Source organism: Tiliqua scincoides, chromosome 6 (assembly GCF_035046505.1).
Source record: "Tiliqua scincoides isolate rTilSci1 chromosome 6, rTilSci1.hap2, whole genome shotgun sequence".
Taxonomy (NCBI): Eukaryota; Metazoa; Chordata; class Lepidosauria; order Squamata; family Scincidae; genus Tiliqua; species Tiliqua scincoides.
Window position 1 is genome coordinate 30,718,255 of NC_089826.1, and position 17,225 is coordinate 30,735,479.

Here is a 17,225-nt window from a genome sequence, read left to right on the forward strand (position 1 = left end):
GTCCTGAAGGTTATCATAGAATCCTAGAGCTGGAAGGTCATCTTGTCCAACCCCTTGCATGTAGCAGGAAATTCTCCTGGAGCAATTCCAGCAGGCACTTGTCAAGCCTCTACTTGAAGATCTCCAGTATGAGAGAATCCACCACCTCCCTTGGTAATTGGTTCCATAATCAAAATCAATGGTATCAGACACCACTGAGGTCCTGAAGATTCAGTAGGGATGGATGGCCCAATCCTATGCTTTCCGGTGCCCGTTGGAGCAGCAGTGCCAAAGTGGCTACCACTGTATCCAGTGGGTGCCAGGAAAACGATGAGAGTCTCTTCGGGGGGGGGGGGTGCGGTGCACTTTTGTCACACTTTTGTCATCCCCTCCCACCCCGGTTTCTCCCCCTCTCCCACAGAGGCCACACCACTGCCCAGCTGTCTCACCCCTGGTGGCAGTGTGTCCTCCTGCCAGCATTGGTCCCAGCACGTGTCATCAGTCCTCCCTACTCTCCAGGTGCCATAAATGTGATTTACAGCATGTTTACAGCAATCAGTGCTGGTACTAGGAGGGTTCAGGATTGGGACCTCATTCTTCTTATCTAATTCCCATCCAGCGTAAATAAGCCAAAGCTATTTGAAAAAGAAAAATAGCAGAATATAGAACCACTTCCAGTTGTTGCTTTTTCCTTGGGCATAGTCTAAGAAAAAGTCCATGATCTCTCCCTTCCCCTCACATTGGCCACAGAAACACCAACTACACTGTAAGGAGAATGATTTTTATGGCTTTTATATGTTGATTTCAGTTGGCTTGTACTGTTTTTATGTTTTAATATCTGCTGTAAGCCACCCTGGGCTCTGTGATAATAAAAAGCAGGATAAAAATACTATATTAAATAAATATTTCAGCCCCAAAACCAACTCAGAGTTTTAATTGAAACAGATTAAGGTACACTAATTAGTGCAGAAGTCTGTAGAGTTGAGTTGCCCCTATGTGCTTGAGTCCTTTGCCCAAGGATGGGAGGTTGGAGACAGGTTGGTAATTATCCAATACAGTGAGATCTAGGAAAAGTTTCTTCGGCAGTGGGTGCACCACATATTAAGACACAAAGGTAGTGCACTCAGTTCAAGAGATGAATTACTTTCTATGCCCATCACTTGATAAGGCATCCAGCTCTGACATATTACTGGCTGACATGATAGCCAATAAAATGCTGTCTTGAGAACCAGTTCCTTCAAGGGAATTGTGGATTAAGAGGTCAAAAAGGAAAGGTCTGCATAGACAGTTGGGTCCTAATTAATACTCTTTTAATTAGTATTAGTATTGGGAGAAGATTACACAGATGAAATGGAGTGTAGTTTTTAGCACTATCTCTTTCTTCAATCTTTGCTTATTACAGAGGTTCACTCAGTCAAGTATTTTAAGGCTGTTTTTGGAACACTTACTTGGAAGTGAATGTCTCTGAAATCAGAAGCCAATAAAGCATTAGGGAAATCTGTGGATTGTAATTATTTTAGATATGGTTAGAATTGGCTCCAAATGTAAATATCGTTATAGCACTGCATTTCCAGTTGCACAGTTTATCCATTTAAAAATATGCTTTGATTTTACTTTGCCCACAATGATGTCCATGTCTTGTAGAATTGCTAATGGTGGTTCTGGCAATCTTCTTCTCCTCTCTTATGAGTGTGATGGTAAACTGAGCAAAATGGAAACTTTTAGAAATTAACAATTCCATGCTTGAATGTGCAGGTCAACTGCAAATTGTTTACTTTGGCAACTAGTGCATTAAGCACTAGCAGCTAGTACAGCTAGCACATTAAATATGGAAAGCCCCTTCTGGATTATCTTAGCCTTATGAGAGAGAGTATTGCTATTCTGAACACAGTTTGGTTTTCAATTAGTACTTAATTGTACTGAAGAGCAATTTTGCATCTTACTCATCTGTTGAAAAAAATTATGTTTATATTGGAAAAGATTCAACAATAAGATATTTGTGATCATCTGCAATTTTGTTACATCTTAAATACAGTGTGTTAGAAGTACTCTAATGAAACTATTCTAACATTCTTTATGATGATGGTGTAAATTAACAAAGGAGAAACTTGCTACAACGGCCTTGTGAAAAGAGCGTACATTTTGAAAGCTACTTTATAGTCATAGCCAAGAGACAAAAAAAGGGATGTGGAGAATATAGTGCTCAGAAGAGCATTCTGCTCTTAGAAATCTGAACTGGTCCATGCTTTAGGGTCTTTATTTGGGATTAAATGAATGCCTGTAATTTTGTGTACCCAATACAAATGAGAGTTTACAGGGCAGCCTAGTAATAAGTGTTCTTGTTGACCAATAGCCTTGTCTACTTTTCTTCTATAATTAATTTGTACAACTTTGCATATTTCAGCCACTGTCAGTGAGCATACAATGCTTCTAGAAGGAACTGGTACCCGCCCCCCACCTGCTGGTGGTTCTTCTGGGCCTGTGACTGGTGCTGAGATTATGAGGAAATTATCAAAGACTCATACACACAGTGATTCTGGTCTTAAAATAAAGGTAAAAGTTGCATTATTTAAAGTAGAGAAGAAATGAAAACAAAGACAGACAACTGAGGGCCCAATCCTATCCAACTTTCCAGCATCGGTGCAGCCACAATGCAGCCTCAAGGTAAGGGAACAAATGTCCCCACACCTTGAAGAGGCCTCTGTGATTGCCTCCCCACCACAGGAAGCAGTGCATACCCCATTGGCACAGCAGCACTGGCACTGGATGGGACTGGGCCCTGAATCAGTAGAATAATAATAATAATAATAATAATATACAGTATTTATATACCGCCTTTCTTGGTCTTTATTCAAGACTTTATTCAAGGCGGTTTACATAGGCAGGCTTATTAAATCCACGCAGGGATTTTTACAAATTGAAAAAAGGTTCTTTCTTTCAAGAACCACTACATTCAAGGTGTTACACTCCGATCTGGTTTAACATTCTGGCCTCCATCCTTGCACGCTCCGAGCGGATGGAACAGCTCAGCTGCAGCTTGCCAGCTGCTTCAAGGTCGCACGGTGCCGTTGGCCTCGAACTGGCAACCTTGTGGATGTTAATCTTCAGGCAAATGGAGGCTCTACCCTCTAGACCAGATCTCCTGCCAACAAGAACTGGAACTTGTTGTTCATTTTGGATAAAGTTGTGTTGGTCACCACATAATGCTGTCTTCTAGTCATTGGTTGAAAGTACAGTTCTAATAATCCAACCTGATATATCTAACCATCAAGAAATTAGATGCTTGAAATAAGTAAACGTTCTTTTTTTAGATGCACGTATATCCGTGAATACCTGGGAATTCTGAGCTTGTCGAGTAATTAGAATTTTAAATTTGGTTTTTTCAGTGTCCATGTGTCATTCTCCACAAGTGAATCTGACCATTGATCTCAGTAAGACTTATTTCTCGCTCTGCTTCAAGGTGCAAGCCAGGAAATATAGCAATAGAATTCAAATTTATTTTCAATTAAATGTTCAGGATTTAGCTGCTAAGTCATTCTAAGGCAATGTGTATGTTTATGTTTCAGGGTATCCATCCATATCATTCTCTGAGTTACACTAGTGGAGATACAGTTACAGACTCTCCAGTACATGTTGGACGTTCTGGAATGCTTCTCAAAGAAAGCCCAAGAAAAGAGAGTTTGCTCAGCTACTTGACAGGAAGTTTTCCTAGTCTACACAATCTTTTGGAAGGAACTCCTCAAAGAAGTGCTACAGCTCCCAAAAGTAGTTCTTTAACAAGAACAGGTAAAGAATGCATCTCGGCAGCATTGAAGCTTAGTTTATGACTTAACTGCCAACTTATTGATGATCTGTCTATGATTTTGCCTTGTACTGTTCCAGTCTCCAGTTGATAGATTCCTTGAACAAAGGTTTGGCTGGGGTCTGGATTAGGAGGCAGCTCCCTCCCTGTAACTAATTAGTACTGACTTGGCAATAAATTGTCCTATTCCTTAAAATGACCTGGGATCTTCCTTTTTCCAGTACATTTTAGAAATAGTTGATTTCTTAAATATACTGGAAAAAGAAAGATCCAGGTTATTTTGAGGAATAGTTTGTGAACTTGGATGACTTATTACTCAGCACTAATAAATAGCCACAGGGAAGTAGCACCTGCTGGTTCAGATGCCAACCAAACTTTTAGTCAAAGAAACTGGGATCTGGAGGAGACAGTAATCCTAGGGTCTGCATCACATAACAATTAAATTCCTGGGTAGATCTTGTAACTGTATGCAGTGACCACCATGGCTATAATTTTGAGATTGTTCTAGTGGGACCTGTCCTCAGGTTGGTGTGCTCTATAGCCTCACTCCCTGCTATCCCCATATGCTGTGACTGCAGACACTCCCACATTATAAATCACAGGGATATTCTTTTCCAAAGTACAGCCTTTCCCCACTGAAGGCATATATTGGGGGCCAGCTTGCTGGCATGCTTCCAACAGAATTGACATGGTGGATACTGTCCATGGTTTGATATCATGGCTTGTTTACGAACTGTGAACTGAGATTTGTCTGATTTGGAGCAAATCCCCATTTGTTATGAACTAGAACAGAAGCTATGAATTTCCTTTCTTTGTGTCCAAGGCTTGCCGTGGTAATGCTAACCCATGAACCAGCAATGACATCTGATTAAGAGGTGATCTTAGGTTTTAAAATCAGAAATGAAGGATTTTTAGCTTTATGAGAGGTCTGGGTAGGTCTCTTTACCTGTCTTATTTTTTTTCTTCCAAATTAATGTCCTGTTTTGATTAATTTATTGCTAATTATTAACAATTTTATTAATTAATTTATTGTTTCCTTAACAACATTTTCCTGTCAGGAATTGGGAAAAAATATATTTGTGTTATTGTATTACACAATCTTTGTGGCATCTCTGTGATTGGTTAAGTTTTTATACCCATCTCTAGTGAACACCATGCCTTCTGAAATGTTATCTGAACATCCTTTGTTATCTGAACCATCATCTGTGAGTTTCTATAACTGGATGTCAAATGCTGTGGGCAACAGAGGAAGTGTGGTTCAAGAATCTCCAATCATTAAACCTGGACACAATAGTCTCCCAACAGGTATTAATCTCAAATTAAGTGTTTGCTTCAGTACTATAACTGAAGTACTTTAACTGTACACAGTACTATAACTGTATTTCTCACCTTCTTTGTAAAAATAAGCTACCCAGGAGTGTGTCAGTTGCTAATTGAATTGAAAACAAACTTCAGAAGTTGCTTGGAATGCTAAAACCATTTAAACCAAAAAGAAATTAAGAGCCCTAAGGATCCATGGACAAAGATCCATCCAGTCCAGCATTCTGTTTCTAGTAGTGCTTCAACCCTCTGATTTTTGTTCCCAGCATCTGGTATTCAGAGGTGTATGAAAATGGAGGTTCTATTTAGCTGTGGCTATTACCTAAAATGTCTGATTTTGAAGTCTAAAAGAGATCATCAATCAGTTGCATGGTCATTTTATATGTTCATTCACTGGAGAATTTTTTCCTAGTTTTTCTGGCTGCAGCTGAAGAAACTCAAGGCAGCTTACATAATATGAAGAATATAAATGGTGAACGCACTTACAATAAAAACAGACTGGAGCAGCAACTGTGGTGAATTTCAAGTCAGACATGGGAAATAGGTATCCCTCAGTTACTATAAGACACCTCAAATTGCTGTCATCCCACCTCCAGTTTTAATGAGTTTCCAGGAAGGCAGCCTGAGACCTGTGAAGTACTGGCCTATTCACATCTAATAACAGTACATCTCCATCAGGATGAAAGACAAGGGAAAGATTTATTTAATAGTTCTATCCCATCCTTCGCCTTCCCTGTGGGAGGGGCCTGGGTTGGCTTATAAACTTTTGTGTCCCCCTCCCCACATATTAGTAGAATACAAGTGGGGGGGGGAATAATATGCTTTCTTAGCTGCTGCTTAAATTTTTCACAGAACAATTGGTATTTCTCTGGGATGTGGAGGCACAGTTCAAACTAAAAAAGACACCACTGACTTTTCTTTCTCCTTCCAGGGCAGTGAAAAGTAAGCCATGTCTAGTCAAGTGACTGTTTTGAACTGAAACTTGTTCATTACTGTTCATGTTATCTGCAACAACCAATTGGGAATCACAGATTTATTTATTTAGTGTATGGCATATAATACATGGACTTATATATCAGTTAGACTAGATAAAATGTCAATGTTCATGCAGCCGTTCAAGGACAGAGTTGCCTTCAAAGAAACAGTCAGACCATGGGCTAGTATACGCCCTCAGTTTGCAGACAGACACAAAGTGGTACATGGTTTGGTGGGAGAACCCGCAATCACACTGAGGGGTAGATACTAGCCCCCATTTAAACATTGAGTCCTGACAAACACCATGTAGGGTACGGATCCTATTCAAAGTTTTCCAATGCTGGCGAGGTAAGTAAAAACCTGGCACTTTAAGTGTTGGATTGTCTATATATCTACCCGTTTCTGGGCGTTCGACTGCCCATTCAGCTTTCCATTAGGTATTGATGTTGAAATTGTTGAGCAGATGTTGTGCGAAGGCTTCCTGGATTTGAGCCTACCAATTGATAGATGAGGAAGATCGGCATGCACTGGTAAAAGTGCACTGGGAATCACAGTAACTGATACTATTGTAAAATGTGTCAGGCTTGCAACTTTTAAGTAGTTGGGTTCTAAGAACTGGAAACCAGCAGTTTGCAGCCTCTCCTCCTGTCTACCCCTCCCTCCCCAAATAAACCAGGTAGCAGATAGGGCAGTTACAAGTTTTGCTATCTTTGTCAAGGTTTTTGGTTTTTCTAAATGATCAGAGACTGAAAGTCAACTACAGTTCTGAAGAGAGATGATAAAACTCCAGAGAATGAAGGTTCATAACTATAGCTGATTTTCACAAGCCCAGATCACAGTTAATTTTCATAATTTCATTATTTCTTCTATATGAGCTGAAACTATGTGAGATAATGCAAAATATTTTTCCCTTGGGCTTGAATTTCACTGCTCTCTTTCATGATTAAACTAAACAGGTCTACATATATCGGACTAGGTATGGTCTTAGAGAATTAATGTAGAAACTATATTGTAGGTGTGGCTCCAAATCTTCCTACTATACCGTCAGCATCTGACTTCAATACAGTGATGTCCAGTGATCAGAACACATTAGATGGAACACATTCACAACACAGCACCAGTCAGGATGACATAGTTGGTATTGAGGAAGGTAACCAGGGATTTCCTGCTGTTCAACTTGCTGATGCCCAGGTGAGCATTTGTTTTTTAAAACTGGAGGGTAAAGCACAGTTAGCTTTTCATAAAACAAGCAAAAGAACATAGAGGCTGTATTGGTATTACAGAAGTTCCAATATTCCTTTTATTTAATCTGTAAGGAAACATATCTCTTAGCTTTGTACCATTCTGGTTGTTGTGTTGTTGTTTTTTTTGTAACATTTACTGGCAAATATTTACTGGCAAATATGTAACTAGGGCATTGAAGATGACTAGCAGCATGTGTACTCATGTTGGGCAGCAGACAGGTTTCCTGACATCAGATCCCAAGAGAGAGGCCCTGCACCTCTCCAGCTTTCTCTCTTTTCCAAACTACTCTTTGGACTCACTAGTCTCCCCTTAGTTTGAATTAGGACACCCAAGTTCTGATGGTTGTCCTAATTCAAGAGAGATCTCTGTTCCCAGAGATAATCTCCTAACCATTAATTCTCATTAAAAAAAGAACATAAGACTATTGAGGAACATTAAAATTTTATAGATAAATAGCAGACCTGGTCAGACACAGCTTGAAGGCAAACCAAGTATTCTGTAGACATCTAGAAATACCATCATTCTAAACCAAGAAGTAACTTTGCTTTGTTTTTAATAGGTTGTTTTCAAACCTCTTCTAAGCCACACAGGAATTCAGTCTCAGGATTCAATGCCATTGTGCTACAAGATGTATTTTGGAGAGCACCTTTCATTCTCAGGGAGCCTCGACTGCCTGAGGGCTGACATTGTGGATTCAGATACGGCAAAAGAGCAGAGAAGCAAAAGAGCACGAAGGTATGGTGCTAAAGGTCCAAGAATTTATTTACAGAAATTATGGATTGACAATATGAGAGACAGACTAGTGGGAAGTGAGGTGTCAACCTTTTAAATAATTTACTTAGAATATAATTTTAGTTGTTGAATTGATCTGTATTTAAAGAAGACTGTGCAGTGATTGCTTTTACTCCATGAGTAGATCTAAAGTACATCCACAATTTGCAGTTTTGGTACTAGTTGATTTCCAGAAGCTTTTGTGGTAATTCATTGAATCTCTAGAAGTGGTGAAGCAATTGTCCAGCCCATCAGCGTGAACCCACTGTAAATCAGGAACCATGCTGAACTTATTGCCTCCATTTGCTCATGAGAGTTGATCCTTAATTTTTTTTTTAATGCTGGACAGTTCAATACTGTCATGAAATAACAATTTGTAGTTGTGCTTAGAACGCTCTAGTGTTATTGAGCAAAATGAACTGATGAAGGGGATAGCCTTGAAGAAGAAGTGTTAAATTTAGCAAGTAAATAAAAGCTGAAGAATCTATTGACTAATTTTTTAAATAATAATTTCTTTCCTCATAGGCAAGGAACAGTCAATCTTCCTCCCCTTGAATTCAAGCCAGCTTTAATGTTGGAAACTTTCAGCATCAGTGCTGTTATAATGGAGAAGTCAGTGTGCACACCACAGAACGCTACCAATGCTCTTGCATTTCATGACTTTAACAAACGTTATTATAGCACCTTTCATTGCAATTTTACAATCTCATGTCAGTCTATAAGTCAGCATGTAGATATGGCACTGGTTCGCCTTATTCATCAGTTCAGTACCATGATAGATGATATCAAAGCTACACAGACGGACATCAAGCTCAGCAGGTACACAGCTGGTTCAGCTTCTCCAACACCCACCTTTAAAACTCGCAAGCACAGAGATTTTCGTTCATCTGACTTCAGCCGCAGTTCTCGAGGGAGTCTCAATGGTGTCAACAGAATAAACAATGCAAAAAACAAAAGAACTAACAATGAGAACAATAAAAAAGAAACTCGAAATAAAAACTCTCTTGGGCGTTCAGAAAGAAGAACTTCTAAAGTATCTCGGAAAGGTTCAAAGGATGTTGTTGACCATGTGACCATTCACATGGATGATTCTGATTCCATTACAGTGTCAGAACAGAGTGAACCTTCTGCAGAGTGTTGGCAAAATATGTATAAACTGCTAAATTTTTATTCTCTTATCTCAGATCCAACAGGGATTTTAGAAAAATCTTCTGAAACTTTTTATCCAACAGGTAAGAGAACCTTTGGAAAGTGATTATACTGTGATTCTTAGTTTACAAGTAAAAGATTGCTCAATAAGATGCTTACTACCACATTTTAATGTTTATTTAGCTGAACGGTACATAGAGTGGACATGGCAGAGGAGAAGTGGGAAGATAAGGCCTTACAAAGAAATAGGGGAGTGTGAACTCATTGGGCTTGCAAAAGCAGAGCAAAAACTTTGGTGCTGTGGTTGTCCAGGAAAAAGGTTATGTAGAATATGTGACGTTACTATTGTGGCTGGGCTTACAATCCATGAGATATTAGAATGCTAGATTCTGTCAACTCCATGATTTTCCATAAATGCATATATATAATGAAGAATTAAAATATGCATCATTTTAGTCATGCTGGCAGTGTCCTAAAGGGATATCTTTCCCCTTATGCTGAGTAACACCCGCCTGCCCTATGGGGCTACTCGGATCTGCACCTACTAAATAGCAGGTGCAAGTCTGGCCAGTCCTGTGTAGGGCATTCAGGACTGGGGCAGGGGTTAGGATATGGCAGGCCTGCTCTGCTGATCCCGGCCCCCCTTGTACCTGATCCACCCCTGTTCTTCCCTCCCTCATCCCAAAACGCCCCCTCCCTCCTTCTGACCCACCCTCTGCTGCCCAATGCAACTCTTATCTCTGCTGGTTGCTATCCATCTGAATGAACCATTGGTGCAGTAGTGCAGACCTCCCCACTTATTCTCTGCTGCAAAAGTGCTTTATGCCATGTTTGCAACTCCTTTGGCTGTCACAGGGACAGCTACGCCAGCTTAAGGCTGGGTTAGGATTGTGCTCTCAGTTGTTTAGTCATTTGTTCTTTTTTTAAACTTATATAAGCCCTTAGTATGAAACTTCCTCAAAAATTAGAACATTTGCCTTGAATTCATTGAAAAATGGCTACAAGTAGTAGTAGGTTCTGTCTGTTCCAGTTATGTCATAGTTCTTGATTGTACTGTTTTTCCTGCAGGTATTCGGAGCCCTACTGAACCAGCATGTAGGGTTGCTTTTGAGAATGAGCAAGATAACAGCAGTTTAAGTAGACCACAGAGGAAGCGTAGTTTGGTCATATCAGAACCTCAGCATGTGACATTGATAGTCTTTGGAATAGGCATGGTGAATCGCACTCATCTTGAAGCAGATATTGGTGGGCTAACAATGGAATCTGAACTGAAGAGAATACATGGCAGCTTTACTCTCAAAGAAAAAATGAAAGGTAGAAGTTTCCGCATAGAAATATAGTTGTGTATATTTCTGTATACTTCTAGGGCTTCCCCGTTGTGTTCCATATGCCGTACAGCACTTAGAACTGGCCAGCATTGACTAGAAACTATAGCATGGTTGAGAGTGGCTAAATTCTTGTTGAGAATACTATATAAAAAATGGCAATGAGTGCCTTCTCCCCCATTTTCTTTCTGAGGCAGAGCCTCTGGATGGCCTAGTAGACTTTGTTAAGAAAACTTGGTCAACGGGCATAGAAGCAGATCTAATAGAATCATTAAACCAAGTGGAAACCTATCAGGCAATTAAGCTTAGGTTCTTAGATATTGAGCATTAGGAGCAATGGGGTGCTGCCAATAAGACATATTCTCCATTATACTTGTCAGTTCCTTTAAAATATGGACATCCAGCCCACTATCTACATCTTTTAACTTGTCCTCAGGGCTGCAGAGCACTCTCATTAGCTAGGTGTAATGTTGTGCCATCAGAAATTCTATACAGCAGATTTAATGGGACCCCTTACCCTGAGAGATGGTGTGTATATCAACTGGGGGGGGGGGTTTGAAACTTTAGTGCATATGATCCTGTATTGCCCATTGTATCAAAACTTGTGATTATCACATCTAGATTTGATTTTAGCAAAGCTAAGTGGGTGGTTCGATCAGGGTAAGATACTGTGCATCCTCACGGAGCAGGATGCTAAGGCTCTTGAGTGTTGCTAGTTTTTTTTTTAAACTGATGGGAAGATGGGAGGAATGAATTTGGTTGGTTCTCTTATTTGATATTGTTGTGCTTATCTTCTGATAGTTGTAGTATGCCAATAAAGGTTTATTGAATTATGTGCCGTGTAATGACATTCTGGCCAGTAACAAATCTCAGTGGTGGTCCTGTCAAACTAGCGTTTTTCCTTCCTTCTTTGCCAGCACAACCGGCTAACAGGTGCTTTGCACACTTTCCGTTAACGCTTTTGCCAGCTAGTTGCCTTCTTCCTGCTTTCCCAGCCCCACAAAACATTCTGGGGTGCTACACAGTTGCCACAAGGCATTCTGGGGCTTGACCCGGCTGCTATTCATGGTTGTTCGGACAACAACAGATGCACCCAACAATGGGGTTTGAACAACATATCCCTATCATTAAGTGGTGCATAACGGTAATGAATACAAAAATATGGATGTGACATAGGAAACCCATTTTTTGTGTTTTACAATGCTGTTTTTGTTCTTACAATGCATGAAGTTACCGTGCGATCCATTTAACGTGATGGATAAAATATTTGCCATAATCTTTTTATAGAGAAATTTGTATTAAGTCTCAAACAATTTTTTTAAATTAGAGTTTTCATTACTTCACTATTAAAAATATTGACATTTAGCCTGTTTTAGAATGACCACAGAAAATATCTTCTGGAAACTGAATGTAACAACACCTTTGTTATGCTTTCTTTATGTTTTTCCTTTAATAAAATTTGAATTGTATATTATTTTACACTGTTTTAACATGCATCTTTTCTCCCTTATTTTAAAGATGTACTTCATCAAAAGATGACAGAGACATGTGCTACTGCTCATATAGGTGGTGTCAATATTGTTCTGTTGGAAGGAATCACACCAAATATCCAGTGAGTGGAAAATTAAAAAAATGATACTTATTCTCAAGTCAAGGGAGAAACAGTTATGCCCAAACAATATGAAGCACAGGATCCAGTCATCCTTATTTTAGGCATTTATTTTTTCTAACTTTCAAGGAACTGTAGTGTATAACTAAGCCAAGAGTGGCATGATGATGACAAAGAATAATCTTTCATGTGTTCCTCTGCCTAGATCTTGGGAACCACTCAAAGGGGTAATAGCAGTGACAAATATTAAATAAAATGGCAATTTTGCCTGATAACAATACTTATCAGGAAGTGAATGTAGTCTCATGGATTATCTAGTCAGACTATTTGTTATGGCAGGATTTTAAATTATCATTAAAGGTTGTTAATGAAGCCATCTTTATAGATTTGAAATGAAGAAGATTCCATGGCATCTTTTAGCTCCTTGTCCTTTCGCCTATTTTCTCTGCTGCTGAAATGTATCTTAGCTAAACCTGAATTCTGTCAGTTTCAACCTATTGCTTCTTGCTCCATACTCTTTCCCCCAGTGGTCATGTTATCACTAATACTACAACTATTATAAAATTATAAAGTTCTGGACAAGTTCTTTATTAATTGTGGGTTCAAGAAATTCATGGCATAGAGATTGATGCCTGTATAATCTTGATACATTCCCAGCATTGTATATAGACATGCTTTAAAAAAGCAATTAACTTTCTATGTTGTCTCATTATGTGAATCTTCACTTTTAAGGAAATGTTTAGGGTAATTTGCCTGCATGAAACTAATTATTTCACTATTTATATTTGTAGTGTAGTGTTAATCTGATAGTAATACAAGTGTCTTACTTCTTATGCATGAGCACCTTAAATGTTTTGCCTAAGATTCACTCTACCAGCCTTCACATACTGGGGTTGAAAGCGCATGATTATTTTTTTCTTTAATTTGAAATCTTAAATAAGAATCTCAAGAGGCTTTTTGGTGTTTAAAAAAACAAAAAACATGCGGTTTTTCATGCGGTTACCAGATAACCCTCAGTATGCTGTTCTAGCTCTTAAGAATATTTTTTTAACTGTGAGCTGTAAGAAAGCAAGTGAGCAAGAAAACAGCCAACTTTTGGACCAAATATGTTCCTGTTTTTTGCATTATATTAAACAGCATTCTATTCCTTTTTCACTGTGATACATTTTCAATACCAATAAACTGTTTGGGATCAATATTAGCCCCAAACAATAAAATTTGTGGATGAATATGAATTTAATAGATACAGGCAGAGTTTGTCAATTTAATTAAACATTTTTACATTTTTGTTAGAGCAATCCTATTGATTTGTCTTTAACACAACCAGGAGCAATTTAACACTCCTAAAAAGTGTGAACTTATTGCTTCTGTTCATAGCTCTGTATGTGCTCCTGTGAACACACCAGGTTCTAAATTGAATAGATTTATCTATTCCGTTTAATTCGGAAGAAGTAGCTGTGTGTACACACACCCTTTGAGCTGGCAGACATGTTATCTGGACAGCTAAATGGGCAATTACCTGACAGGGTTGCTGCCTTAGAGCCCCTTGTGCCAATAAGATGTCACTGCTTAAATATTTTGGGTTACAATATCTGATTAATTCTTCTGCATGACTGTTTATTCTTTATTTTGCTTTGTTTTTGTTTCTTCGCTTTCTCTCCAATCTTCACCTGTAGACTGGAGGATTTCCCTACATCACCAACAAGCACAGCCAAACAAGAATTTCTGTATGTCACGTTATGTTTAAATGGCTTGCAATTAACACTGTGTGTAGTATAGTAAAGATGCATTTTGTTGTCTTTTAATGTAAACAGCTGTTCCTTAATTATCATTCGGTGTGCTGTTGAGAAGGAAAAAAACTGATATAGTATATTAATCAGCCTATATTAGAAAACCTCCATACTGAAAATATGTTTAGCTGTTTTATACAATCACAAAGTCATGAAACAGATTTTTTTTTTCTAATTATAGCCATAAGCTACTTTCTAAAGACACTAATTCAGATTTTAAAGATGATTGTTAGAACAACACAGGAAAATAGGTTGGCTTTCTTCTGATTTTATGACTTTACACAAAATTATGCATTGACTTCTTGGAAATGACTCCAGGAGTATAAAGAAGAGTGGGACTGCCTCCGTTGTTCAAAACAAAGGATAAGCCCTTGTGTGAATAGCTCAGTATGGCCTCCAAAGTTCCCATATTGCCAGGTGCACAAGAAGAGCCTTTGTTGGGCTATTCATGGTTTCAGTTTTTGGAGAGGTGGGGGAATATGCAGCCTAGTCCCCATTTTGGAATATTTCCCATTTTGGAATATGTTCTTTCTGTCATGAATGTAGGGTACAAGTTTTGAAAAATGAACAGGGAAAATTAAAGAATTTTTTTTTAAAGAATCCCATATTGCAGAGCCTGACTTAAATAGGAATGAAGGTGTCTAAAAACTCAGACTTGGGTGAATTGGTTTCCAGAAGGGTCTTAGGCCATGTTCACGGCTAAGAAACTCAGAATGACTTCCGTGGTTCAGAACCCAGAAGTAATTGGCTGTGGCATCATCCTGTCACCACTAATTACTTTTGTGTCTGTGCAGTTGGGGGATCAAGCCAGGGTCATGTGACCCACTGGCTGCAAGAAGTTGGACCGTCCTGGCTTAAAGCCTCTGCGCTTGGGATGCTTTGGATGGGGTAAGGACCATCCTAGACCCTGGTTAGGCACACCTTGCATTCTGCAACATTCAGCATGGTGATGATAAGTGTTTATCCCCCTACTTGGAGGCCTTAGAAAATAGGAAGAAGCATCCATATTCCATTACATATTTCAAAATTTTGGCAAAGCAAAATTCATCATATTCGAGTTCCATCAATTGGCTTTTGTCCATACCAACCGCTATCCTTAAATGGCTCAGAACAGGCAACCAGAGCCTGAAATGAGAAGCTGAACTAGATGCTAACACAAGGTTTCATTTGAAGTGAGAGACCAGTATTTATACACCAGACACAGAGATGGAAAATGGACTTACCTTTTGGCACATGTTGGTGACATGTTTGTTATAAAAGTGAAAATTATGAATTACTCTCCTCCTCTTTAGTGTAACGTTGGAGAGAATGGCAGAAGAGAACTAGTTTTGTTTCTGTCATGTAGATAGTTGCTTTAGATTTTCAGATGCAACTCATTTTTACTTATAATATTTCAATTTGTTTGTTGTAAGATGATTTTTTTTTTGCTAAGAAAAGGTTTTTCAGAATCAGTGAATGCAATCCCTTTGTGCTATGAAATGGGATTCTTTATGAAAGGTTAGAGTGCCTTAATTGTCATTGTGAAATGTTCTTGCAAACCAGAGACACAGAATCTTGCTTCCTATATAGTCTTTTGATATTAATAATAGAAAATTTCTGCATCATAGAGGATTATTTCTTTATTTTTTATTTTCACTTTTAGCTCCTAATACACCCAGAAGCAGGAAGTGGGGCCAGAATCTGGTGCTTATGCAGTCCCAGGCTTCTCGGATTTGTACCGCCTCTTTAGGTGGTGCAGATCTGAGTAGCCCCATTGGGGCTGCTGTGACTCTCCCTGGGGTAAGGGGAATTGTTTCCCTTGCCTTGGGCCAAGCCACAGCCAGCCCCAAACTTGTGCTGATACAGTGCAAGCCAACCAGCCTGCCTGTTCCAGCACAGGTTAGGATTGCGCTGTAAAATGACGTGGGAACTTGGGTGTAGGACTTATAAAAAGATTCTATGCAGGCCAACCAGCCTGCCTGTTCCAGCACAGGTTAGGATTGCGCTGTAAGATGACGTGGGAACTTGGGTGTAGGACTTATAAAAAGATTCTATGCAAAAAAATAATTTGGTTATCCCTTCACCTAAAGGTGTCTGAATAAGGCACTATAAGAGCAGTTATTTTCCTGGTGATCCTAAGAACACAGAAGCAGATTGCAATTAAATCTCTGAGACTTTCCATGTAAGCTGCAGTTCAGAAGACTTGGGAAAGGATCAAGTCCTAGCTGCTCGATTTGGAATGGCAGAAATACTAAATGTAGGGGAAAGTTCCATTCTCTGAAGTCAGTACTGAGACACACTGACTGCAAACATTATGTTTTGCTAAATTGTGTCCCATTTGTATAGAACCATGTGGAAAGTGTAAAATTTCATGCGTTAGTCTGCAAGAAAATTGGAAAAGAACATTGAAAACCATAGATATGAAGAAGGAATTGTCATTCAAATCTGTCTGTGGTCAGCTTTACTGTGATAATAATTATTTATTAAACCATTATTTGGTATTTTATTTTTCTTTTAAAAATAACTTTTTATAGTGATAACATGTTCATTAAAGCTTTTGTTTTATTATTGTATATTTTATTAATGAATTATTTTAGATACATTTCAGTATTTTTACTAGATAGAGAAATTATATATTTGAAAATAGGTGTGGTAAGATTTATCCTCTTAAGTGGCAGTGTACAGAAAATTATTCAAAAGTGAAGTAGAATAAAATCATTTGCAAGGTATGCATGGGATGTGGTGTATGTTGTCCTTCTCCACAAAAGTGAATTTGTCTATTATGATTTGAAACTATTTTGTTGTGCATGCTCATATACTGTATTAAATGATTACATTTACAGGTAGTAGGCTTGTGCTTACTCATGCTTATTTTGAGGTGGTTCTTGGCTGGTATCTATTTACAATATCTATTTCAGAAGCCAGTTTAGGGTTTTGGAACGCAAGTCTCCAGTGCAATGTAAGAATTGACCATTTGCACCTGCTGTTTTGGAAATTATATGAATTCCATGTGCAGTGCCCTTTTCTTGCTTGTGAGTTTTGCAAAGTTTGATTAGCATGGCTTCCAGAAACCTGTGAGAACTTGTGGATCTCATTTTCCAAATCAGGCATGGCTGTATATTCTTCCTTAAATTGCTAATTTATTTGACTTTACATAAAGATATATATGTTAATATATTTTATCCAGCCTTTCCAAGTCCTCATAGGCAGTTCAAAATGAGTTAAAAAAACCATAAGAAGCGCCTGCTGAATCAGGCTAGGGGCCCATCTAGTCCAGCTTC

At 38.7% G+C, this 17,225-nt stretch overlaps 1 protein-coding gene across 8 annotated transcripts in view; it reads left to right on the top strand.

Annotated features, from left to right (window-relative positions):
• Positions 1–17,225, top strand: part of BLTP1 (bridge-like lipid transfer protein family member 1) — a 160,644-nt gene that overhangs the window by 77,574 nt on the left and 65,845 nt on the right. For 7 of the 8 annotated variants that reach the window (XM_066633009.1, XM_066633002.1, XM_066633007.1 and 4 more), the window contains 9 exons: positions 2,384–2,532; positions 3,546–3,765; positions 4,928–5,086; positions 7,092–7,267; positions 7,881–8,056; positions 8,618–9,324; positions 10,310–10,555; positions 12,085–12,178; positions 13,852–13,902. In XM_066633009.1, the coding sequence (XP_066489106.1) occupies positions 2,384–2,532; positions 3,546–3,765; positions 4,928–5,086; positions 7,092–7,267; positions 7,881–8,056; positions 8,618–9,324; positions 10,310–10,555; positions 12,085–12,178; positions 13,852–13,902 (1,978 nt within the window). The remainder of the gene's footprint in view (positions 1–2,383; positions 2,533–3,545; positions 3,766–4,927; positions 5,087–7,091; positions 7,268–7,880; positions 8,057–8,617; positions 9,325–10,309; positions 10,556–12,084; positions 12,179–13,851; positions 13,903–17,225) is intronic. The other variant, XM_066633004.1, reaches the window with a different exon arrangement.